At 41.4% G+C, this 27,980-nt stretch overlaps 1 protein-coding gene across 5 annotated transcripts in view; it reads left to right on the top strand.

Annotated features, from left to right (window-relative positions):
• unc5cb (unc-5 netrin receptor Cb) overlaps nucleotides 1–27,980 on the top strand; it is a 212,526-nt gene that overhangs the window by 60,297 nt on the left and 124,249 nt on the right. For 2 of the 5 annotated variants that reach the window (XM_074618092.1, XM_074618091.1), the window contains exon 1: nucleotides 19,305–19,978. The exons of 1 other annotated variant lie outside the window; for it this stretch is intronic. In XM_074618092.1, the coding sequence (XP_074474193.1) occupies nucleotides 19,849–19,978 (130 nt within the window). In that variant the 5' untranslated portion in view covers nucleotides 19,305–19,848. Of the gene's footprint in view, nucleotides 1–19,303; nucleotides 19,979–27,980 lie in introns of those variants that run through there. 2 more of the 5 variants (XM_074618090.1, XM_074618095.1) reach the window with 2 other exon arrangements.

Here is a 27,980-nt window from a genome sequence, read left to right as displayed (position 1 = left end):
AAGTGAGGATACCAAACCCCCTGTGGCCCGCTGCTCATCTCTGCTTGAGGCTAGCACCTCAAGGTTAGATTAGCTGCTGCTAACACACCAGAACCTCCAACTGAACTGTCGGCAGACAAGTTGCATTGTGGGGAATGTAGGCGCCAGGTTTTCACAAGAAAGAAGAATGCGCTCTGCTGCATCAATTTTTATCTTTTATTTTTTAATACTATCCATTGAGTCGACAATGTTATAGGAGTGCAATGCTAAATCGGTGGAGTTATCTTTTAGAGAGGGCACAATCGTGTGTGAATGATCATTGAATTTAAGGTCATTTCAGTGTATCATTGTTTGTGTTTTGTGCTGTTTTGTGCTGTTTTGTGCATTTTTTAGGGGATAAACATAGAGGTCATAAGATCAATTCTGTGTTCTGTGTGTCAGTGCTATAACCACAGTACACCAGCCACATGCACAGGCATGTACGCAGACCCACAATTATTTCTTTTTCAGTAAAGCTCCTTGTGCTTTCTCACCTAAAACAAAACAGCCAAGTTGAGGTCAAACTTACGGGCTGCTCTTATAACATGACTGATGTCTCTAAATGCAGGCGGCGAGCAGCATGAAGGGCTTGGTGACTTTGGAGGTGGTTGAACACGTTGAATGACATACAGCAGATGAAGGGAAAATGTGACTGAGCAGCGTTTCCCCCAGGACTTAACATCAAAGCCTCACCAACAGGAAACATAGTTAATCTCCCTCGTCTTCCTCCCCAGTGGGATACTCACAGCACAATGAGGGAAAATGGGCCAAGTGCACGAGGCCTATAGAAGGATAAACACACGTGTGCACAAACAAAAGTGCACTCTTGTGAATCCAAACGCTCACATACACAGACCAAAAAGTACAGTATAGTCTTTAATAGTGTTTACAGTGTAGACCAAGCCTTTCATACTGCATCGATGTCGACTTTTCCTTTTGAAATTTCTACTTCAAAATGCTTGTCTCGATCCTCTGGGATTGTAGATCACAGACTCACCCTTGTGGAGTGTTTACTGGCCCAGTGAAGAAGAAGAAGAGGAATAAATTCCACCTTTCCATATTTCAGTGCAGTATCCAGCCATGACACAGTGCTCCACACTGAGAGGAGCGAGAGTTAAGGACCCAGCCCAGCTTAATGGCCTTCCTCCCCTGAAAGGAAGCTATAATTAAAGTTAAGTGAGCAGATGCTGAAAGAAAAGCTTTTTTTGTGATGATAAATGTGGTTTTGAATTTAACACCTCAGGGTAGAGGAACCTTATCTAAATGACCCTGAGGCCCCTGCCACTTCTACAGTACGCCGTAATGCTGTAAAGTGCGGTGACAACACCCTCCTCCACTTCCACTCAGCGCTCCTCCCCTCCCAGCCCGCAGGCTAAGGTTGAAACCCTTCTGTTTCAGAAGGGATTAAGTTACTGCACTTAAGTGTAGCAACAATGTCGATGAAATTGAGACCAGTAGTGTTTGCATTGTACCTACAAGATAGATAACCCCAACAGTAGAAAGAGGTGTGGGAAGGGAAAAAAAGAGGGTTAAAACTGCAACATGTTCGCTGCTGCTTTATCATTATTTTGCTGAAAAATCTCTAAAGACCAGACTGCCAGAATGGAAATTATTTATTTGTAATACTTTCAAGCAAGCATGTATTTTCTTTTTCTTTTTTGAGATCATTTCCACCATTATTATTATCTCTTCTGCCATTGAAGCACAAAGACATTTTTTGACATGATACCGAAAACAAGAAGATACATTGCACAATACAATGCAATAATGTTTGTTTTGAAACACAATTAAGAATGTAATTGAGTTCTGGTGAGGTAAAAAAATCAATACAGAATAGTATTGCGTGGCGATATTGTATCTATATACAGACGTCAAGTATTCTGTCTTTCAAAGATTGTTGCGAGCTCAGTCTTAAAGCTAGAATGAAGATACTGGTATCATATGAAACTGGAAAACATAAGGAATCCATTGGTACCCTCTCATGTTACAGTAGCTTATCGGGAAGAATGCTAAATAACGCTCCAAAGTTGCGCTAAATTTTGGCGAGAAAAAACTGGCATGGCTATTTCCACAAGATATGTGAATGAAAACTCTGAGATGAACAGAGTGAAAAGTGCATCTCATCAGAAAAACAGATATTGACAAACTGCATAATTTGCAGTTGAAAAAAGTAATAAATCGCAATATATCTTATCGCAATACTCATATACGCATATCGCAAAATGTTTAAAATCACAATAAGATCATATCGTGACTCAAGTATCGTGATAATATCGTATCGTGGGTCCTCTGGTGATTCCCACTTCCATATTTCAGGTGTATTTTATGTTTTGTGTTTGTCATCTTGTTCCTTCTTATAAATGAATGAATAGATATAATTCTCAGGATTCAGTTAGTACACAATTTGGATGAAATCAAACTCCTTTCTCTCAGTTCATCTTTGCCGTCCTTTTCAGGGCCGGTTGATGAGGTGTTTGAGTTCAACCTTTTTTTAATTGAAGTTCATCCAGAGGGTGAGGAGACCCTTCAGGGACTGGGAGGGGAGGACCCCCTGCTAGAACCGGTGTAACCCGGAGCAGAAACAGAGCAGGGGTCCTGGGATATCAGCCGCCCCCAGCCCAGGAGGGACTCCGCCAGATCCCGTCTCCCCTGTTTCTGAGCCTGAAGTGAAGTCTGGGCTCTCTTGCCACAGCCCATCTCAGCAGGGGTCCGGTGGAAAAGCTCTCCAGGCTCCAATCTGCTGCAGAGAAAAAACTAAAAATGCAATTAAAGCCCTCTTTTGTTTTCTCATCAACACCCCCTCAATGTCTGGTTTCTACTACTAGAATCGATAACATGATCTTCAAGTAGCTGTTCATTTTAATACCTATAGTTTTCTGTCCAGGTGCAGTTTGTCTGCAGCAGCTTTAAACATGCTGCTCTGAAACACTGCCTAATTGTTCAGGCAAATGAGATTTAGGAACATTTGCGTTTTACTTTTTATGGCGTTTTTTTTATTTGTTCATTATCCCAGTGAGCGTGAGCATAGTGTTTACTCATTGCTGTGCATTAAAGCTTACTACTAAAACTGATTTGTGGAACAATATACTGCATGTACAAGGAACATAACTAAATCCCCTGCCTAATATACAAAGTCTCCCACTAACGGTTACTTACTTTTACACGAATGGAGCGGCACAAGCAGCTTATACGCCAAAGAAATATGATTAAGTGAGGCTTGTCTCTCTGTTGGGTAGCACATGTTTATTTACAAATTAAAACCCTTACCTATCAGGACTGTAAGTGCTTTATGAGCTGAATAATTTAATGCACTGTGACTGTGAGTGTGATTATGTGTGTTATGTCAGGGAGTGTGTGTGTGTGTGTGTGTGTGTGTGTGTGTGTGTGTGTGTGTGTGTGTGACCGTGGAGGGCGGGGGGGAGAAAATATTTTGATTTCCATTTTTCCTGCTTGGTTTGCATATTGTTCCCCTCCGGCAGCAACCTATTAATGAGACAAGCAGGTCATTCCCAGAAAAGGATGCTTACCGTGCGACTACACACCAACACACATGCTTTTTGCCCTCTTTTGTGTTGAGGGCACACACACACACACACACACACACAGACGCTCACACACACACACACAGACGCTCACACACACACACACAGACGCTCACACACAGCTTTTTCTCCGTGCTTCTCCTCTCATTCGTCACCTCTAGAGAGTAAATCAGCTGTTCTTCGATTGATTTGACCTTGTGCTAACGGTGTGCGTCCGTGCATTCGTTGCAGCAGTGAGGAGCAGTAATAGCTTGCACTTTACGCAACAAGGATGTCAAACCCAGCTCTCCATGTCCTCCCCCTTCTCCCTGAATTCCTCTTTCTTTGTGTTTACACGTCCCCCTCCCCTTCTTTGCTCTGCAGCTGTGCAGATCAGATGGCTGATACATTAATGGGACCTGTGCTGAGTAATGGGGCAGGATTGGAGTTTGACACACTGACCCCACCCATCAGTGCCGCTCGCCATCAGGAACCCCACAGGATGCTCTCTGGGAAATGTCTCTACTGCTTATTGGAATTTCTTTGATGAGTTTCGGGTTACAGATACAAAGAGGAACACGATCCGAGTCTTCCAACAGATTGGGTGCACCCGATTCAACTGTTATCAGGTTATTAAATAGGCGTTATCGGTCGCTATAAGCACCATAGATGTGCTTCACTAGGGGCCTACTATGCCTACTATGTTGTAAAATTAAACGCAAAACTTTAAAGCAACTTGTCATATCACGTTGTAAAACTACATGAAACATTACATTTTGAACACAAAAAAGGCTTCTTTAGGTTTAGGCAACAAAAACACTTAGTTAGGTTTAGGCAACACAACTAAAGCTTCTTAAGGTTTAGTCAACACAAATACAGCTTTTTTAGGTTCAGGCAACAGAACAGCAGCTTCTTTAGGATTAGGCAACAAAACTACAGCTTATTTAAGTTTATGCAACAGAACTACAACTTCTTTAGGTTTAGGCAACAAAACTACAGCTTCTTTAGGTTTAGGCAACAAAAACACTTAGTTAGGTTTAGGCAATACAACTACAGCTTCTTTAGGTTTAGGCTACAAAACTACAACTTTTTTAGGTTTAGGCAACTAACCACTGTTAAGTTTAGGGAAAAACATTGTGTTTTGGCAAAAAAAAACCTACGTTTTAAAAGTGAAAGTGAAACTTAAGGTTGTGAACAAAAGGTCAGCTACACGTTGTTGGTTTCACACGGGATGCGACGGGAAGTCTCCTGGGTTAAAACTTTGTGTTTTGTGTTCGATACATCACACCCGACCTCCACCCCTTGTGGAGTTTCACACTGTCTATACTACAGCGGCTGACTACCGCTTCTGCCCCTGTCATAATTACTACGGTCGCTAGAGGTTGCTGTCATGTTCTTTCATACCTTCTTTCAGTGATCTACCTATGCGAATCCAGGGACAAGGACTGCAAATTAGCTATGGCTAGAAGTCCTATATACATTGCATCGGTTGCAATTTAATTAAGTGTAACAATGCCTACATGTATTGTCAAATAAATAAATAAATAAATACGTTATAAAACCTAACAGTGGGTGTAGTAGGCCCCTATTAACCTACATCTATGGTGCTTATAGTGACCGATAACGCCAGTTGGGCTGATAACAGTCTAATCATTATACGAGTAGATTTAATATTTTACTATGGCAGCATTTTTGTGGTCAGCCAGATAATTATTTTCCTGGATTCCCTCTTCCACCTTGAGGCAGTTCACTTGTCAGCAGAGCATCTCTAAGATGTTTAAATGAAGTGCTTTGGCCCTTTGTTGCCCTGGAATAAGACAGTTTCTCATTCATAAGAGTGGAATGTGAAGGGGTGTAATGGATTCCTGCGTGAGCCTTCATTAGGTGTCATACACTGTGTTTACAGTAGCCTTTCTCAGTCTGACTGCATTACCGCAACCCTTCGTCGCACCCCCCCCTCAAGCGTTCATAAATCATTGTTAACAGACAGACCTGACATCCTGCTCATACATCACCACGCAGGCCTTTAGTCCTCCGTAATTCTAACGCTGGATGTACAAACATCCCTGGCTGTGTCGTGTCGGCTCAAAACACAGCTGAAACTCACACCCTAACAAAGAACAACAGGCCCGACTTTGAGACGAGCGACATGAAAGCATCTTCAGGAAAGTGGAGAGCTCTCATGCTTCAGAGCATTATGTGTTGCCCTTTCTTCTCTCACCTGCCAGGAATTTGGATTTTTGCATGATCCTGCCAAACGGAGAGTGATTCAGACTTCTGTGAAACTATTAATGAGAGGGTTGTTGAATAGGAAGGGGCAGCAGGGAAAGAATTATTATAAAAAACAACCCAAAACTTGTGGTGGTGAAAACCATTTCTCAAAGACGACCTGTTATGCTTTTGTGCTTTTTCCCTTTCCTTTAATGTGTTATGTAGTTTTTTGTGCATGTAAAAGGTCTGCAAAGTTACAAAGCCCAAAGTCTACGCCAAAGAGAGTTACTCTCCCCGACAGAAACACTGCTCCTGAACTGCCTGAAACGCCGTGCTTCAAGTCCTGCCTTTTCTTCCATAACGTAGTGATGTCACCAAGTAATACATTTGCATAATGGCTAGTTTGGCACGCCCTCAAACAAAGCTAGTTAGAGAACAACAACACAAGGCTTTCATCCAGTTGGCCGCTGTTTGTATCCCTTTCGTTACGTTTTACTTTCACTTTACAATCAGCTGTTCATTCGTGCCCCCAACCTTTTCCTAAACCTAACTAAGTGGTTTTGTTGCCTAAACTTAAACAAGTGTTTTTGTTTAATTCACAACATTGAGCACGCGTTTACTACGAACGAAAAGTGATGCCCAGGGGTCTGTCAAAGCGTCTACAAATTGGGATGTGAATGTGTTGGCACAGCCAGTATGAGAAAATTAAAGCCTTTTTTGAACGTTAAAGCATCTAAACATGTTCTAGTAGAAACCCAAAATACAAGTATGCACCTGAAAATAAGCCAGTAGGTCCTCTTTAATTTATGTATGTAGTTGAATGCTGTATATCAGAATGTGTACTCCAGTGGCTTTTGTCCTGCATAAACTTTCAAATCGTTTGAAAAACCGGTAACATAAAATGTTCAAAATGTTTGACAGCTTTATGGAGCTTTAGGTTATTAAAGACATGAAAGATAAATTTTAGTATCAAAGCTGCTTTCCCCCTCCTTCCCAATTACACCCAAACATTGCTTGGCAGCCATCTGGCTGATTGTAATCAGTGTTGCTGCTGCTTTGCCAAGACTCCAGTTGTTGCCCAACTGTCACTTCACCTAAAAGCAAAGGACCTTAAATTCTGCTTTCCTTCATAGTGATTTAGTAATGATATAACATACTAATTTATAATAAGATCTACTGTATATATATATATATATAGCAACACCAGTGAAGTGTGTTATTGAGGCTGGATCATTTGAATCAGTTTGAAATGTGTGCAACAACACTTTAATGAGGAGGTTTGGGAGCAGTTCTCTAAGAGTTTCCATCGGCACAGTTGTCCACCATGCTGCCATCATGACTAAATAGACAGAAGTCTCCTCATTGATCACTTATTAGCTGCTTTTAAACCATCAATACCTTCTAAAGCACCACTTAAGATGAGGAACATCTGTCTCCCTGCTGTCTGGCTGAGTGCTCTGCGTGGCTGTAACGAGCTGAGGACCAGCAGAAGCTGTAATGGCTTGAAGACGGGCAATAGACTTACTCACAGAAACTTAACAAACTACATGCCATGTAAATTACATTTAAAGGAAAAGTTCACGTTTTTTCAAGTCCGTCTTAGAAGAGCACTCATATGCCCATATGTACAATGAAACTGTTTTTTGCGGCTGTAATTATTCCTCCTGTCCATACTGGCTGAGAGGAGATCCCTTCCTAATGCTGCTCTAGTGTAAAAGATCTGAATGTATTCTGAAGTGTAGCTGACAAGACATTAATTGGGTATCTTCCAAAGTTACAGTTGTTCTATCATGAAATTCCCTCTCTTTGTTGTTATCCCTTAGGAATCACACAAGACTATAAATTTGTAAGATGCCCTCTTTATTTGCATACTGCTGAAGCCACATATAAGCTTCAGCTGAATGCCTTTTTGCACAAAACGAGGGCTGTGGATTTTGTCCCACACTAGAAAGGGAACTCTTCAGGGCCTGTATGGACAGGAGAAATAATGGCAGCAACCAAAAACTGTTGCAATGTACAGATAAACATCTGTTGTTTTAAGATAGACTTGAAAAAATGCCGACCAATCCTTTAAAATTTGCATTCCAGTTGAATCTGACCCTCATCAAAACAGCTTGTCAAAAAACATCCATGATATGTGCTAGTTTTTTAATCTGATATACTGTGTATATATACTGTATATATCACATTACAAGCCTTTACTCCCTTCAAAATAGTGCAAAAGGAAAAGTGAATGCATCACCAACGTTATTCATTCCGAGAGAGACATTAATGTCTGTATCAGATTTCATAGCAATCCATCCAATAGTCGTTGAGACATTTCCCAAAAAAATGTCAACCTCATGCAGCGCTAGAGGTAAAGTCAGGGGATCACCAAAGTCAGTAAGATTCGTCCTCTGAGGACCATAAATGTCTTTACAAAATCATGGCAACCTATCCAATAGTTGTTGAGACACTTCAGTCTGGACAAAGTGGACCAACTGACCGACAGGCCGACATTGAGCCACAGCTCTAACGGGGCTAAAAACTCACCCGCATAAATCTTCGTTTAAGAAAAAGTGGGAGAAAATAATATCCCATGTCTATATGTTTATTAGGCTTGAGAGATGAGATCATTTGTTGAGCAAGAGAATGGTTTGCAAAGAGCAACTCTGTGGTTAGTCCTCATTTCATGTAATTTCATCAGGGTTGATGAAGCAGTGCTTAGTTTTCATTATCAAAATGGTCTTCCTCAGAATTATCCGTAAACCTTGGCAACATCACTGATAATAACAAACTGAAAGAAAGAAAATTGCTGTTGTATTTTTGGTACTTCCCGAGGATCACTGAAAAAATAAACCGCTATGTGATGCATTTTTCTGTTGATTACACTTGAATTTCTGTCGTTAAAAGTTAATTCTTTGCCAGTAAAAATGCCACTCTAGACCTTCATGAATAAGTCTCACAGAGCTGTAATTAGACTGGGTTGCCTACAGTAAATCTTGGTTGGCAAACACTGTGGATTTTAATTAAATAGCAGATGATCATAATGAATGACAACGGTCCGTGGTCATTGAGCGGCATCTTTATGCCACATTGTGTCATAAAACATGTCACGAGTACACTAGAACTAATTAGTTGAGATTGCTAATGTTAGAATATAATTGACTTTGTTAACCCTAACCCATATTTTGGGTTTCAATAGCGGGACAATGACGTGTGTACAATGCAATAATGCAAATGTGTATAGGAATAATACAGCCATACATTTTAAATTAATAGCCCACATTATGTTATTAGTAATAACATATTGGCTTTTAGGCTCATGAAATAGACTGTAAAACAAGAACAAAAAAACATCATCCCAATTAGCAGTCAACAATTGATCCATTGGAGAAATCATGTCTTACATTATTCATAATAAAAGACACTTTTAATGTGGTCACTCGAGAAGATTCAAATGGCATTGTACTTGCCGTTCATGGTTCATAAATTGTGTTAGATTGTGTTATTCATGTGTCTTAGATCTAATGATTAGCACAGTACATCAAAAATTAAGACATCATAAATATTTGTCCTCATTTTCTTGATGGCGGTTTACATTATGTTGAGGTTATGTCCATAAACCTTCTGCTAAAAGTAGATTTTGTGGTCAATATCAGACTTTTGAAATGTCAAAGAATACGAAATAATACTGCATCCACGGGTTCATTCTGTAGGAAGCAGCATGGATGTTTTTCTGACATTTACCAGTTGAAAGTGTGCGATGTTTTTTCACTCTCTCATATTTCATGACAGATCACTCATTAATTTATGCTTATCCACATGTGTGAACTCCTTGTGTTTGTTTGTAAAAAGGGGAACAAGAAGAAACAAACAAAGATTTTCTTTCTGTTAGCCCATTGCTCTAGTTTACAGCAGCATATTTCACCCCGAGCCAAAGTCCCACCTCCTCTTCTCAGTGTCCTTGACACACTTAGCCAAGGTGGACACGCTGACCCCATCAGCTGGTGCTGTGCACATCCCATAGGGGGCCATAACACCCCACAACCCTACAGCATCTATCTCCTGGTCCCATGTGCCGCTGTGTGGCCCCCTTCAAAAGCCTCGGGCTGTCCCTCGGACAATTCCCTCTCAAGGAGTGATTAATGCCTGTTTACTTCAGAAAGGCCAAGCCATTTCCCCGGATGGGAGGTGGGGACTGTGGAAAAGGAAAAAAGAAGGAGCAGGAAAGAGGGAATGATGGGGGATGAAGCAGTATGGATGGCAGACTGTGAGATACTGCAGTGCTATAAGAGTCTGGCCTCTGAGCCGAGGTGAGCGAGAGATAATCAGAAGCTTTTATATAGTTAGCAAAAGGCCACGCAGCAACCTCTGTGGATCTGAGTCACGGCACGCCGTGGAAAGGGAGTAAATACTTTTCTTCAAGGATATACTCTGTGTTTATTAAACAATGAATCACAGACATCCTGTAGCTGCTTTGTGGGTATTGTTGTGCTGCTCTCCTATTGAAATGCCCCCAGTCCAGGCTGCTAATGTGTTGTCTTCTTCGAGTGACTGTGATCTAAAGAGCCGTAATGATCTTCAGTTTCACAGTAAAACTGACAATAGCATCAGAAACTCTAAACACAGAGGAGCAAACATTATCACATCCTTCAGTATATGATCACATTTAGTTCCATGGGAAATATGATAAACAACTCATTTTATTTTATTTTTCCAGGATTGAACTTTGCACTAGCATGTTTTGCATAATATACATGATGCTATCTGGAATCTGCAAATTGGTGGTGCATATGTATGAGCGGTTGGCTTGTGTGTGACCTGCTTATGTTTTGGTATTGCGTCTTACATTGCTTTTGATGTTTCTGTGATAGAGAAATATGCCTGAGAGGGATTAATGAAGTGCTACTACTACTACTACTACAACAACTGCTACCACATCAGTAGCTGTGAATCTTTTAGTCATATTTCTGCTCAGATTGTGATATCTGCTTGGCTCAGATCTGATCTAGGAAGGTTTGGACGGATACTAAACAGAGTGAAGCTTGAAGCTTTGATCCAGTGGCCACAGCTCAGACAAACCTGGGCAGTGGAGAAGATATAAGATGTGTTGAGAGGGGGGGGTATCTGGTCTGCGGCGCAGCGGGGCGCTCACCTTCCTCCAGGCTGAGTGTTCAAATGAGAAGTCTGAACCATCAGTGGCTGGTGCACATGGGGTCAAGGTCTGGCTTGCGTCAGCAGTCACAGTGGAGCAACCCTGGTGGTCTAAGGAGCTGCAGCACGCCAATATAATCAACCCCAGTACTCTTTGTACTGTATATGTGGTTAAGTACAAACAGCATTAATGAAGCTTCTTCAGACTTCTCTCAACAGAAATGTAATTTCAGGTAAAACTGTTCACTCTCAGAGTAATATTCGCCCCAAGTAAAATATTTAAAACCCTGTGCCTCAGTCTGAACACTATCTGCTACAAAAAATAATAAATAAAACATGTTGACATGTTCACTGGCTGTGTGAAGTTCAGTCATTTTATAGGGCGAGCAAATAATTCCACAAATGTTCCTTGACACCAAGAAATTATGTTTTGTGTGCGCAAAAAACACCCGGTTCGACTGCCAGGAAATAGGCGTTATCGGTCGCTATAAGCACCATAGATGTGGGTCAATAGGGGCCTACTATACCTACTACGTTGTAAAAGTGAATGAAACGTTACGTTTCGAACACAAACAAAAAGGCTTCTTTAGGTTTAGGCCACAAAACTACTTAGCTAAGTTTAGGGAAAAACATTGTTTTGGCTTTAAATAACTACGTTTCAAAAGTGAAAGACAACTACACATTGTTGGTTTCACGCGGGATGCAAATCCTGGTCTCCTGGGGGAAAGCCAAAACTGTGTTTTGTGTCCCATTCATCGACCCTGACCTCCACCCCATATGGAGTTTCACGCTGTCTATACTATACTTTACTTCTGCGTCTGCTCGCGTTGTTTTCTTTTATAACTTATTTCGGTGATCTGTCATGTGAATAGATGATAAAACCTACTATTGGGTGTAGTACGCCCCTATTGACCCACATCTATGGTGCTTATAGCGACAGATAACACCTATTTAATAGCCTGACAACAGTCTAATCAGCTGAAAAAAATAAATAAATGAAAACAGATTTCAGCGCTGACTAATGTTCTTTCATCACATCACTTGCAGATAATGGAAATGATAATTAAATGTGTGATTTTTCTTAAAAAATTTGCAAATGATGAATTGCGCTGACATTTTATTTACGCTTATTACATCACATAATTGCAGTGATGGGAGAACAGCCACCATCCACAAAAAAAGCTGCCGATTGTATAACTGTCATGTTGAAACACACTCCTGGTGGCAGCAGTGTCTTTGGCTTTGTGTTTTTACTGGATGACTCACGGTGGTGATGGACAGGCAAATCGATATTTTGACTTTGGCCACTGGTTTTCCTCTCGCAGGAGGAGCAGCGGTAATGGAAGAGGACTGTAAATAAGTGGAAGGTTCTTGACAAATGAATCCATTAACATTTGCCTGTGTCGCCTGGCGAGCAGATTTGCTGTTTTATGGAGCAGGAAAAAAGAGCTAGTAAATCTGAGGGCGCTGTGAGGGTGAGGAGCTGAGAGCAGGGCTGGGGAACACATCTCCCATGATGCAGCACTTTATCTCTCTCCCAAATGGCATCTTTATCTGCCTAAATTAAGTTTTGATTCCTTGCCACATACGGAGCCGCAAATCACTTTTAATACTGATATCAAGAGCAGCAGTAAAGTGTGCCCAAAGCGATGGAAAGCAGCTTTATTGTGTGGCACATACTGCCATCGCCACCATTCACTGTGTCTCTGGCTCACAGTTGTAAAAAAAAATCAGCCCCAAACCACTGCTTTGTGTGCAAAACATATAATGCCATTTGTCATCATTCAAATTCCCCTCTATCCTGCAGCTCTGCACAGACTAACTCCAGCTATATCTACCTGTAACTCTGTGGATGAGGAAGAAGGATATACCCCTAAAGGTGACTTAATTTATAGCCGTGATTAATTTCCAATTCCATTTTCGCTCAGTGATGTTTATCTTTAAAATTAGAAAGAAGCGGAGGCCTATTTGTGTGCATGTGTGTGGTGGTGGATAGGGGGATGGTTCCCACATAGAGACTGCATTACATTGCCTTTCTGCATCATCATCAGTCTGCCTGCATATCTCTCTGCTTGTTTGGCTGCCTATCAATCTGTCTGTCTAATTGATCAACAGCCTGGCGGGAGACACAGAGGTCTTGTGAGCGCTCGGCAGCAATATGGGATGTCTGACATTTGTTTCTGGGAAACATATCCCTCGACAAAGGATGAAGAGTATAACGAGACTGAGAGTCTACAGCGATGCTCGAGGCTCTGTGAGGCTGCACTTGTACACAGCGGTGCATTGAGGTGAATGCTAACTTCAGCATGCTAACAATAACGTGCAGATTTTTAGCAGGGCTTTAACATGGGCTTAAACCAGTGGGCAACCTCTGGTTCTGAGAAGTGCCTTAAACTTGCATTCTTTTCTAATAGCCAGCGGGGGGTGACTCCTCTGGTTGCAAAAAGAAGTGTATACTGATTGTATAGAAGTCTATGACAAAATGAGCCTACTTCTCACTTGATTTATTACCTCAGTAAACATTGTAAACATGAGTTTATGGTCTCATTCGGCAGTTTCAAGTCTTCTTCAATACAACATGATGCTCATTTAGTAAATTATGGTCCCATTTAGAGTCAAATAGACCATAAAGCAGGGTATGGCATCAGGCATCAGACACAAGGCTGTCATCCAGGAGGCCGCTGTTCGTATCTCGTGCGTCACGTTTCACTTTCACTTTGCAGTCAGCTGATCGTTAGGGTCCCGTGTTTTGTTTTCGTCTTACAGATGGCGACGGCCAAAAACCAAGATGGTGACGGCCAAAATGCCGAACTCGAGGATTCAAAACTCTCCACAAACCAATGGATGACGTCACGGTGACTACATCCACTTCTTATAGACAGTCTATGGTAAAAAACAAAGTTATTACAATTCATCCTGAGTGGGACATGAATGCCTGTATCAAATTTCATGGCAATCCATCCAATAATTGTTGAAACATTTCACTAAAAAAACATAAATGTCAACCTCCTGGTGGCGTTACAGGGGATTGCAGAAGTTACCAGAATTTTTCATCTGGGAATGAGTACAAAATTTGTTACTGATTCATCAAGTAGAGTTATTTCAGCATGGATGTCTGAACAACATTTCATGGTAATGTATGTAATAGTTGAGATATCACAGTTTAGGCCAAAGTGATACAGCTAGTGTGGCTAAAACAGAGAAGCTCTTGCTCCAATATGTCAGCAAAGGTCACTGAGTGTTTAAAACCACGAGAGGATACGTGCAATCCTTCTGGCTTCTGAGAAGGACGGAGCTACAAAGCTGTCTACGCAGCTTCCCACGTTTTCCTTTTCAAACTCACTGATAATGTAAAATCCACACGTTTAACCTGTTCTTGAAAAAGACACAGAATGATATAATCGAAATGGGGTGAACTTTTCACACTTCCCTTTTTGGTGGCAATAAAGATGAAATACACACACATTTAGTATCCATCTTCTGAGGTACCTTCAAATTGAAGCCAACAGCTAAGTGACTCAGACAGTGGGTCACGCATAAATAAAGCATAGTTATAAAGCATGTAAAGTTCAGGAGTTCAGTTGCTCTTAAACTGAAAGCAAAAATGGGCGTTTGATTCAAGGGACTTTTAGCTTGCTGGGGTCGTTCGCTCCAGACACTCCACTTCCAGCATCTCAGACACGGCCGAACCTCCTGGGGTTGTCGCGTACTACAGTGTCAAGTTTCCTGCGAGACTAAAACATCCATCTAGCAGCAGCGCTGTGGGCAAAAATGCTTCTATCCTCACAAAGGTGTGCATGTGAGGGGGAGTTATTTGCTGAAAGGGGCATGTTAACAATCTGGGGGGCATTTACGCCTCAGTGTTTTCTTGTGGAGACATCTTCCCTCTTTCTCTTATGCATCACTCCTTCAGACTAGATACAGTAATTGCCAAGTATTGTGCTGCTCGACTGCACTGAAAAACAATTTTAAACCTTGATCCAGCAGCTTTAGAGCCAAACAAGAGACAACATAGCATTATTGATTTAGTGCAATTCTCTGGGAAGCAACAGAAAGTGTAAACTGTTTTGCCTAATAGAGTATTTTCATTGAGTTCTATGTGATTATGTTTTTATCTCACATATTGCAATTCATATTTTTTTTTATGTCTCATAACTAACTTTTAAAGATTATTCCACCGTGTTTTAACTTTACAGATCACAAGAGAATGAGACAAAAACAATGGAAGGGACTTGATAATTTAACACTTGCTTTTAGAGGAGACTGGCAAAACTTGTCCAAGTTAACAGGCCACAAATAAATGACAGCTCGGTACAACAGCAGTCTGCAGAAGGACATTTCAGAAAGCACACATCATTTAACCTTGAATTGGATGGGCTGCATGCCGCAGAGGGCTACGCCGCTTTCCACTCCAGTCAGCAAAGAACAAGAAAATGAGGCTATGTGTGAGGCATCGCCAGAGCTTGGGTGACTGAGGAGCTGAAGAATAAAACGCGAGCTGAGAAATCCCGGTTTGTAATGTGACATGCTGGTGGCAGGGTCAGGATGTGGCGTTCATGGTCAGAGTGCTCTTTTTGTTTTTGTTCAAATGAATACATCGAGCAAGATAAGATGCCGTTTCGAATGCACACATCGCTTCAAGATCGTTTTAGGAACATGGCCTCAGTTTCTCTCCCGTATTGCTCGTGCACTCGTCATATCTTGACCAAACAGAGCACCTTTGACAGCAGCATGAATGCATCACTATAGAGTTAGCATGGACCACAGACTAAGAAATAGAAACATAGTCACCGTGATGTCGCCCATTGGTTTGTGGACTGCCGTTTTGAAGCTTCAAGCATTTTGTCCGTCGCCATCTTGTTTTTTTGCAACCAGAAGTGACACGAGAGGGTGGAGCTAAGTACAACCGTTCGCAGAATAAGACAAAAAGGTTCTAAATATCTTTCATGAACTGAAAACACACTGTGAAAGGTTTAAAGTTGTGAGACGAAAACACAGACAACTCCCGACCGGACAACGCTGTGGTAGCGACCTGTCAATCACAAGGTAGCCACGCCCTAAAGCATCCCTTGCTTTATGGTCTATTTGACTCTAAATGGGACCATAATTTACTAAATGAACATCATGCTGTATTGAAGAAGACTTGAAACTAGTGATTGAGACCATAAACTCATGTTTACAATGTATACTGAGGTAATAAATCAAGTGAAAAGTAGGTTCATTTTCTCACAGACTTCTATACAATCAGACTTCTTTTTGCAACCAGAGGAGTCGCCCCCTGCTGGCTATTAGAAATAATGCAAGTTTAAGGTACTTCCACATTGGCTTCACTTTTCAGACTCGGAGGATGCCCACTGGCAACCCTCTCTGAGCGACCCTCTCTGAGGAACGTTTACAGCACCTTATTGAATCCACGCTTCCATGAAATGGCCAAAGACATTACATCACACATTAAACACACTGTGCATTATGTAGAATATACAATATGAGATATAATTTTGGAGACCCAAACCACAGCTATCATTCCTAACCTAGAAGACATTGAGTCGAGAATAAAAGCAATTTCCTGCACATCCTACCTGAAATTGAAATGCCAGCAGGATGACAGCTGGCCGTTGACATCACCGTACATGTAAAAATGGTGATGGAGGGGAGGAGAATATACTATGCTTCTTAAATTAGATTCATATTTTAAAAGTTTATCACGTTTCATTTTGGTGCAGAGATAGTGTCAAGCTCAAATTTCCCATTAATCATGAAGTATCGGGGGCATTGCCCAGACATCTGTCATGCATATGTAATTACTCATCAGCCTTTTATCGGAATCACTGAAACAAATTTCCCTCTGCAAAGCAAATCGTTGTGTGTGTCTGTGTGTCTCTGTGTGTGTCTGTGTTCAAGAGCAGCTGTGTCTGTTAGGCTGAGGTCATTATTGATCAGGTTTTGTGACATGCCATTACTACTGCTAAATAACAATTAGAGTGACAGAAACAAGGGTGAGTGCAGGGCCCGGTCCGATAAATTATGCCTTCCTGTTGCAGCGCCTGCATGCAGCTAAATTAATGACGATTTATGTTCTCAAAACACACACAGAGAGACCAGGAAACAGAAGCACCTGTTGGCAATACACAGGGGTGGAAAGGTACCATTTTGAGGTACTTGTATTTTACTTGAGTATTTCCATTTTCTGCTACTTTATACTTCTACTGCACTACATTTCAGTGGGAAATATTGTATTTATTTTTTACATTTAATTGGCAGCTATAGTTACTGGTTACTTTGTCTTGTAACTCCTTGTAAAAAAGATCTGTTTATAGTTGAGGCTCTTTGACATGTTTCAGATGTTTATGAGTGCATAGCAGTTCCACAGGAAAGACATTTCCCTCTAAAATTCTCAAACAGTTTATTTTAATAACAGCTTGAGTCCCAAAGAGGTCAAATGATCCAATATTTCATAAAACAAATTAAAACAAAAATATCATAGACAAGAGAGAAGTCCAAAAGCTAATACACTTTGTTTTTTCTTCTTTCCTCTCACCTAATCATGTCACGACTCCTCCTGTTATCTTGTGACCCTTTAGAGGGGCTCGACCCCTAGGTTGGGAACCACTGGGCTAACTGTAGTCAATAGCTTCAAATGCATTGATACATCAGTATTCACAATATAAAAATACTATTTATATTAATATATCAGTCACGGGATATTTTACTGCACTGATTGTTCCACCACTAACAATACAATAGACCTCTAACATATACCTTAATTAAAGGGGCCAATTTAACGGCCTTTTTCAAAATTCATATATGTTATTCCTATGGTCTAAGACAGTCCAAAAAATATGAATAAACATGAACAACTCTCTCCCAAATCCAAAAACTAATGTTAAAACTCAAATTGGTGAGGTCATTGAGTATAAAGTGTGGAGCTGCTCCGTAGATAATGAATTGGGAAAGATGTTACAGATAACAGTGAGAGAACCCAGGCAGAGCCGGCCCTGGGCATAGGCGGTATAGGCGAATGCTAGGGTCGCATCCATACACAGGGGCACCCCAAATGAGGGAAGAAAAAAAAAGAAAATGTGTAACGTTTACTTTTTTTTACTAATACTATTTTAATACTATTATTTCGAAATATTACCAAACGAGGCCACAACAACACATAGCCCATTAAATAGGATCTATTTTCTGGGTTGCCCGCAGCATCACCCAATAGCAAATAAATAGTTAGAGATTACGTCAGTTACTACCACTCATCATTCATTAGGGAAAGTTGGAAAGACTATTCAGGTGTTTGGGGAATAACCTACAACATGATTTTGAAAAAAATACACCTTTTATTTTAAGTATGATCTGCATAGCTTATTCTCAAAGACATGAAGCTATGCAGTTTCTGTGTGAGCGTATATGAACACAATGATTGGTGATGGAATTGGCTGCGATGCAAGGGGCACCAGCTACAATCTTGCCTAGGGCACCAGATTTGTCAGGGCATGGCTCTGCACCCATGGGGATGTTCTGAGTATATGGGTACATTTATGTTTCACAACTGACAACACTACAATAGAATAAAGATCATTTGGGTATAAAAAAAGAAAACAAACATTCTGTGGGTCCACGAATGCAGCCTCCCATTCATTGTCTATGGAGCAGCTCCAGACTTAATACTTAATAACATTATAACATTATAACTGCAATGATTAATCCATTAGTTGTCAACTATTAAATTAATTGCCAACTATCTGGATAATCAATTAATCAGTTTGAGTCAATTTCTAAGTAAAAAAATTCTAAATTTTCCTGATTCCAGTTTCTTAAATTTGAATATTTTCTGGTTTCTTTCCTCATCTATGACAGTGAGCTGAATATCTTTGAGTTGTGGACAAAACAAGACATTTGTCATCTCGGGCTTTGGGGATACACTGATATTTTATAGACAAACAAACAACTAATTGATTAATCGGAAAAAAATAATGGACAATGAAAATAATCGTTAGTCGCAGCCCTCGATGACATCACAAGTTTGAGACTCACTTCTCTGGTTTCTGGCTTTGAGAGAGAGAGAGAGCAGCTCATGCTCACACATATTGATTGAACTTCCCTATAGGCATATAGGAAATAACATATTGGAATTCTTAATTAAGGTGGTGTTCCCCTTTAAAATATTATGGTGGCTCAACTGGTTTCAGAAATGTTATTTTAAATAGAGACTAAATGAAATAAAATGTAAACTTATTTTGAAATGCTACTTTAGAGCTGTATGGGCATCACTAACTTAAAAATGATTGACATCCATTGAACTTCTTGTATTTTAATGAACACCATCCATCCATCCATTCCTCCTCCGCCAGCTGTCCGGGCCAGGTTTTGATACAGCGCCTCCACCACTTGCCGGAGCACTTGGATTGGTTGAAGGAGTGAAGGTAGCCCGCAGAGAGACTGCTCTCCTTTCCTTCCTCCTGGTTCAGTCCCGTCAGTGGAGCGCAAGGCGCGGCGCACGCACACACGGCTCATACACACACTCACTCAGCTGGCACGCGTGAAAAGGTGCGACACACAGAGAGAGAGTGGAGGACTCAACGGAGGACTTTGAATTTCGTGTGTGTGTTGGGGACTAAACCTGAGCATGAATTTGCCACCAAGACATCGATCCACACCTACAGAGAACAAACCAAGTGAAGCTTTCAAGGGAAAACGGAACGGGGACCGATTTTAATGCAACATCCTTCCTCCTGACGGAGGGCGATGCACCCGCCTCTTGTTCCACAAACTGGCACAATTTATTTTGCATGACCGCAACAAACACTGCTGGATATATTCTCTGCAAAAGCCGTTTTTGTATTTTTGCGCTCGGGGTTTCTTTTTCGACTGCAGCGCAACAACAACCAGGAGCGACAGAAATAGTGCGTGTTTTCTTTTGAGCGCAATTTCCCAGTGACTCGGAGCGGAGTTTGGACTCCTCACCATGGGGCTCGGCGGCGCACAGACTGCTAGAGAAGGAGGAGGAAGAGTGCCGAGATCCTCTCCTGAGATGCGGACCGTGTCCAGACTGTTGTTGCTCGTTGTTCTCCTGGTGGATATCGGAGGGGCTCAAGGTAATAAAGTTAAAAGTCCCCATTCTTGACCTGTGAACTTGTCTTTTACGCTGCGTAAAAGTTGTCTAAACTCCTGTAGGCTATACAGCTAAGGGTGGAGTGGACAGGAAGAACCACCTGAAGTTACTCACACTCTTTGCATCAAAAATACAATAGGTTATTCACCTTTTGGCACTGAGATTAAGGCATAAATTCAGCCTGTGGAAAAAAGCAAGAAGGCCTAAAAATCATAAACTCCCAATAATGTGGGCTAAATACGAAGATATGACACACCATAAAGGTCAAATTTACTGTTCTGTGGAAAACCATGATGGGAAAAAGGAGGAAAGTTTAATTTAAGGTATTGACTGTTGCTTATTTCTGCTGTGTAAACCACGAAAATCCCACTAGGACATCTGTTTCTCTAGGAAAAGAAATCAAAAAAGCTTCCGAGATGCCATCAAAATGAAATTTTTTGGTTTTTACATCCAACCCAAATTAATCCTTAAAGTAAAGATTGTTGTGCATGAATAGATTCACTAGAAATAAAAATTACCTTATTAATTCTGAATCACATTACAGGAGGTCAAATCTAATATGTAGACAATTATTATTTACCCTAATTATTATGAACCAAATTATATTTAAATTCTGACTGGTGACCCAATTCCTATACTGCTATCTATTTAGTTTAATGTGGACATCTGCTCACACTGTGAAAACTGTCCAGATGAGAGGCTCGATGTTCATTCATTTGATTTTTCCAGGTTTAAACAATAATCCACAAAATGATTCATTCTTGGGCAATCTTGTTTTGACCTTCATATGAGTAGTTTAATTCCAAAATAAGATCATCCTTTAATGATGATTAGTGTTAAAGTTCAGTGAAACTAAAACAATTAAATAGTCTTGACCTTTGCTCAGAAGTCAGATTTTTATTAGGACTGAATAATCTGTATGTTTTGCGATACAATTTTCATTTTCACCTCACATACCTCTATAATCAGTTTTAATTCCTCGTTGTATTCAACCAGTAAGCACCTTGTTGTTGTTGTTTCTTTTTTTAAACCTTCAGTGCCGTTTCCCTCAGAGTAGAGTCTTCTTGTTGAAAGATGTTTTCTGTAAACCGTAGTATAGCTGTCAGGTATGGAGAGCACTGAGATAATGCCACAACACCTGAAGCCATTTACTTAAGCCGCTCTCTCCTGAGTGGGATTGTCTATCAAACAAAGGGAGCTTGGAGGAAGCCATCTGTGTGAGGGCGAGCGTTCAGTATGTGTTTGTGCATGTGTGTCAAGATGCCTCTGGAATTGAGGTAGGTGGTCTGCCTGCTCTTTCTGGAACGGCTGATGAGATGGGAAGAAACGAGCAGATCCTCGGTTTTGCAGACAGGAGAAAGGCTTACAGTTGCAGATTTCTCCAACGATGTAACATATTTTTTTTTCTCGGCGAAAGTTGCTGCTCATGGAAGAGCAACGCAAGCTTAAATTGGAGGTCCAAGCACATATCCTAGATGGGGCTGGGGGTCTGCGAGCAACCTTATCTAGCTGCTCCAGACCTTCATCTCACTCCTGCATAGTTAATGAGCAAAAAAGAGGCAGAGGAGGAATAAAAAAACAGCACAGGTCCGGTTTCTGAAGGGCAGGGTGAGATGACATAATACCCATCCCAACGCCCCAGAGAGCCCTGTGTCATTGACTAGATGGGAATACGAACAAGGTCCTTCTCTGTCCATTAAGGAGTCGATACAGCAGGAGAACATTGTTTGAGACTAATTAATGGGCCCTGCTATTTTTGGTCACTGATGAGCTCTACACATTTCCAAATCGCTGGAGAGTCACTTCTTCAGTGTAAAACTACTGCTGATTAAAGTGGCTCGCTTACCCATGCAGGCGCTCTTCGTACAACAACCACCCGCGCTCCTGCATATTTAGTTCTGGAGTCACTGGAACATATTTTTTGTATACTTACTGTAGGCACATTTCATCTGGTTGTTGCAGTTTATTTTTACTTCCCCCTGACTTTGCCTTTGAGAGAGGACTTGCTCTCACCCCGATCTACACACAGAAGTGAGCACTGGGAAATGAGAGTGCTCATTAACCTGCTGAACTCTTGACAAAGGAGACAGGTTGAGACAGATATAAGCTGGGAGCTGCCAGAGAGCTAGCTTGCTGGGAGCTCTGTGACACTGACAGTAGCTTGATTGGAAACCCTTGGTGCAAGAACAGATGTACTCCTGGTATTTCCAGCACATGCAGCCGCGGCAGAGCTGTACAGTATGTGTGCAGTGTCCGTATCTGTGTGCATGTTGTTTTAAAAAGGCGATGGAGGATGTCAAGTTGTTATGGGAATATGTGGAATATCATGATGATATGTTGGGGGAAAAAAGACGGCAAGAGATGTTTAAAAAAAGTTTTTTTTCCTTTTACGGGAGAAGTGGATGTAAAAACAGTTTGTAGATGAAATATTAGATATTGTTATCCATGAAACAGACCGAACCAGTGAATCAGGGGAAAACATATTCACAAATTGAATCTGCCTCAGGAAGGAAAAGAAGAGGATATGGGTTCACGGAGGATTTCGAAATACTCAAATTGAGACAGTTATGTATGTTAAACGTATGGTTTGAGGGAGAGAATAGTGTTTGCTTTATTGAATTCTGACCAATAATGTACCTCAGCACTGACATGTTTATGCCAGTGGGCAACCTTCGGGTCTGAAAAGTGAAGCCAATACAGAAGTGCCTCAAACTTGCATTCTTTCTAACAGCCAGCAGGGGGAGACTCCTCTGGTTGCAAAAAAAAAGTCTGATTGTATAGAAGTCTATGAGAAAATGAGCCTACTTCTCACTTGAATTATTACCTCAGTAAACATTGTAAACATGAGTTTATGGTCTCAATCGCTAGTTTCAAGTCTTCTTCAATACAGCATGATGTTCATTTAGTAAATTATGGTCCCATTTAGAGTCAAATAGACCACAAAGTAGGGGATGCTTTAGGGCGTGGCTACCTTGTGATTGACAGGTTGCCACCACGGCGTTGTCCGGTCTGCGAGTTGTCCGCATTTTCGTCTTGAAGCTTTTAACCCTTTCACAGTGTGTTTTCAGTTCATGAACGTTAATTATAAACTTTTTGGTTTGCCTAAAAATGTCTTATTCAGAGTTCGGTTGTGCTTAGATCCACCTTCTCGTGTCACTTCTGGTTGCAAAAATCAACATGGCGACGGCCAAATACCAAGATGGTGATGGTCAAAATGCTGAACTCGAGGCTTCAAAACAGCAATCCACGAACCAATGGGTGATGTCACTGTGACTATATCCAATACTTATATACAGTCTATGGTTCATACTGTATGTGTGTGTTAGGCAGTGGATAAAAGTCTAAAGTCCAGCCCAGGGTAGTGGCCTTCCTGGGAATTAGTTCAGTTTTTCCACAATGCTGCTCTTATGTCTCTCTTTTCCTCTTCCACCATGTTCCTGTCTCTGCCACCTCCCCACTTTCTGATGATGTGCCCTCAGAGGATTGTTTTCAGAGGGAAAAGTTAAAAGTTCCTTATTATATATGGTTTCTAAAATATCGTGACTCAGTGCACAGTAAGACGTTGCAATTTTCCAACACTCCCTTTCAGGCTGATCTGCTTTAGGAGCGCAGGTAAACGTGCATGTTATTTCTATCATTATTATTCTAACAGGCTTCCCTGCGGCCTGACAACTGGCTCCTCTGGGGCCGCTAACGTTACAACCATCGCGGTCATTCTATAAACAGGGCTTGTATGCACAATGAGCACATTGTGTGCAAGGAGCGGTACTTATGAATTATCCTCTATGATAGCCCTTTGCCAGCGCCCATGAACTGGCATTATGACACACACTTACAGTCAAAGCAATTTAGTGTAATTGGAGGAAATTAAGATTCAGTAAGGCACTCCCCTGTGCTCAGGTGAAAGGAAGAGGGCAGAGTAAACAGGGTGTACAGTATGGTCCGACGGTGCTGAGAGGGGTCAGAGGTGCATGCCGGTTGCTAGCTGAGCCACAGGCGGAGCGTGGAAGTAGAGTGATAATTACTGTGAAAAGTGGCTGCTGCTGAGTTCGCTTCCCTGCTCCACTTGATGTCATATGCTATTGTTATGATGGCGGAAAATATACATGGAGTTATTTTGGGGCTGGGACAGTTCTGCCGTCAGCTGGTGGATCTTGTGATGTGCTGGTGGAGGCAAATACCGTTGCCGTATAATACTGAGGTCATGAGTTCAAACTCCGCTTTGGTGCAACCCAGACGGCAACTCCCAGGTATGAAAAATTAAGCCAATGCTGAAGTGCCTTAAACGTGCATTCTTTCTAACAGCCAGCAGGCGGCGACTCCTCTGGTTGCAAAAAAAAGTCTGGTTTTATAGAAGTCTGTGAGAAAATGAGCCTACTTCTCATTTGATTTCTTACCTCAGTGAACATTGTAAACATGAGTTTATGGTCTCAATCGCTAGTTTCAAGTCTTCTTCAATACAGCATGATGTTCATTTAGTAAATGATGGTCCCATTTACAGTCAAATAGACCATAAAGCAGGGTAGCGTGGCTACCTTGTGAGGTTGCTACCACGGTGCTGTCCGTGTTTTCGTCTTACAACTTTAACCCTTTCACAGTGTGTTTTCGATACACGAAAGGTAATTGTAACATTTTGGTTGCCTAAATGTGTCTTATTCAGTTAATTCACTTCTGGTTCCAAAAAAACAAGATTGCGACAGCCAAAATGCCGACCTCGAGGCTTCAAAAGGGCAGTCCAAAAACTAATGTATGACGTCACGGTGACTACGTCCACATCTTTTATACGTACAGTCTATGGTGCAACGCCACGTCCCCCAGAAATGTTTAACCAGCCACCAAAAAAGCCTTTGAAATATTCAAATTATTTTAGATTTTTACTTTACTAAATCATTTATCTTTTCCCTTACAATATCTGTACATTTTATCTCCCGTTATAACGGTCTAAATTATGTTTCAGAGCTTTCCCCTTTCTAAATTCTTGTATTATTTGAGTATAACTTAAATAAATATAGCCTAAAATCAGTCCTTAAAACAATGTATAATTTGTGTATGATAGCAGAATGTGAATCGAATCATTTTATTGATATAGCACATTGAAAAACAAGTCGACCAAAGTGCTTTGCAATGGCACAGCAATAATGTTTAATTTGTGTATGATAACAGAATGTGAACTCCTCCTCAGGTTGTTAAAACCAACAAACTCCCAGGAACAATACAGAGATCATGACCTCAGTGTCCACAATGCTTCTGCTGTCCGGGTGCCTTGCTGCCAATACCCATCCACCAGATATAAGTGGTTCCCCGAAGCAATTTTAGTGTTTATTCTGCGTATTTATGCTCTCTGACCAGCCTGGTGGAAAGATGCCTCTTCCAGTAAAGTAAACCTAAAAGCTTTTTTTCCTAATGAGGTTTCTGTTAGAGGTTTTCTTGCCATTTTTATTTGTTATCCTCATATTGCAGCCATTGTGAAACTAGAGCTTTGCAAATAAACTTGACTTGTTGGGGAGTATAATGCTGATTTCAGATTCCTATCATCATCCCCCTCTCCTCCCAGAGAGGCAGACGCAAAGGACAGCAATAAGAGTTGCAGTGGTGAAGAGTAAGAAGAGGGTGATCGCAAGGACACAATAGAGGCAAATGGGACAGAAAGATTAGTGGCGAGGAGGAGTGGAGAGGTAGAGGAAGAGAGAAGAGAAGGGGTGAAAGCGAGATATGGAGCGAGGACAGGGACGGACAGGGGAGGAGAGGAGAGTGTGTCATTAATCACCCTGTGTGACACTCTCAACTACAGGGGAGCTTCACAGTGCAACATTCACTTCTATTAGCAGTCCATTAGCAGAGCCCGGCACAAGTAGCAGCACTTGACAGGCAGGCCTGTGCCAGAATGGCTGACCTGTGTCTCTCCACACAATGTATACTGCGCCACCTAGATAGTGTGTGTGTGTTTCTGTGCGAGTCAAAGTGCACCACAGGGCATAACATTACTGTGACATATTGTGGCGAGTTTAGCTTTTTAGGCTTTGGACAGCTAAATGAAAATAATTGTATAAAAAGGTCCCGCTTTCAATTACGCTAGTGGATGAGATAATGATTGTAAAGATGATGATGGTGGTGGTGACCTGATTTTCCTACCTGTGATACCCTCTCATGCCAGAAAATGGCTCTTCAAAGTTGAGATGGCTGATGCATTAGAGAGGTACAGTCATTTCTCATTCAAAGGCTTGTTGGCCTCTCCTAGCCAAGAGCCCGGTGATTACAGGATCTCAGCCAAAGGGGACGGGGGTGTGGACCACTGTCCCTGCTCTTGATCTACAGTTCATTTATGATTAGAGATCAGAGCCGACAGTCAGAAAATCAGGGGTGGGGGAGTGGAGAGGAGGACCAGAGCCAAAGGGGGAGAGAGAAGTGATTACGAGTTAAGTGGCCCTTCCCATGCCATTATAAGCAGCAGGGCTGACAGAGCACATCATGAGCGAGTATAAGTACACACTCCACTTCTGCCCTTTAATTTGGCATCATGGCCTAGCCCCCCCCGGTGCTCAACCACTAATGTCCTTCTGCATTTTTGTGTTCCTAACGGGAAATCAGTCAAGGACATGTCATTACAAACGCAGGTACAGAGGAGTTACTAAAATATAGTAGCTGCAAGGAAACTTTAATTTAGATAGTTATTGCTGTATTTTTTATGATTTTTTTACATTTACTCATCCTGATCATTTAGTAACATCTCTAATCTGCTTTTCTTCATGTTTGTTATATAATTGCGTGATAATCGTCATCATAATTTAGCCGATGTAATCATCTATGCACACACACACTGCAAAAAAAACGAACGTCCTGTACTGTTGCCATACATGCTATCCTACCTAGCAAAGAGGATTAGGGTACAAAAACGGGGGGATTTGAGATGCTGCTGGAATGCTGGTACTATGCACACAACAGACACTATAAAACGCTCAAAGTGCTGATGAGCAGCAAAAGGCAGAGTCAGTGGGAATGCTGTTATTTCCCCGATGTCCTTTAACAGTGTTCCCTGCGGTCTTGGTTCCCAGCATGGAGCGCAGTCCTAACATGACACAGCAAGATAATAGAAGATCCAACTAAACGGTTGGCTGGAAATGTAGGCCGAGCATACCCTGCATGCAGTTTGAAGGTGTGAGATAATCCTGGTTTATCTCAGTTGTTGCTTGTCTGTGGGGCTAAGAAGCAGCCAAATTGAGGGCTGTCTTAAAGGAAATATTTGACATTTTGGGAAATGCGCTTATTCGCTTTCTTGAGAATTAGATACGACGATCGACACCACTCTGGTGTCTGTACACTAAATATGAAGCTACCGCCAGCAGCGTTAGTTTAGCACAAAAACAGGGTTCGTGTCTAGAAGGTAACTCGCAAATTGCCGAATCTGGCAAAAGCATTCAAAAACTCTCATGAGACTTGTTGCCCGATGACCTATCCTAACCCGAGGTCAACTATTCAAGAGGAATGCCTAACCTTAACCATCTTGTGAGTTTCCCAACTTGTGGGTTACCTTCTAGACACGACCGGAAACATGGGGAAACATTTAGCTTAGCTGTGTCCAAAGGTAACCCCTAAGTAGTGAGCTTTAGAGGTGCTTGTAGTCGGATTTAGTACTTCCAGAATAATGTTTGTCTGAATTTATGTGCATGTAATGCGAAAACAATGACGAAAAAATATTAATACTAATTATTATAAGTATTGGAGAGAGTGTATGTTATCCTACCTTCAACCAGAGCTACTGCTGATCTCACAGACTTCCAGTAATTGAGTGGAACAAAGCTAATCTCACCTACAGCCTGCTGTATATAAGTCACATACCTTCAAACTGCACACAGAAGCATGAAAACCGATCAATTGGAAATGAAGACATTGTGACTTTGATAGATGATGAGATCATTCAAGACGAGACTGTTCTAAAATCAGACGAACATCTTCATCTCAGGGAGCTCTTTCAATCCTCTGCTCTG

This window comes from Sebastes fasciatus, chromosome 19 (genome assembly GCF_043250625.1).
Source record: "Sebastes fasciatus isolate fSebFas1 chromosome 19, fSebFas1.pri, whole genome shotgun sequence".
Taxonomy (NCBI): domain Eukaryota; kingdom Metazoa; phylum Chordata; class Actinopteri; order Perciformes; family Sebastidae; genus Sebastes; species Sebastes fasciatus.
Note: the sequence above shows the minus strand (reverse complement) of the source record. Positions and strands in the feature narration are given on the sequence as shown.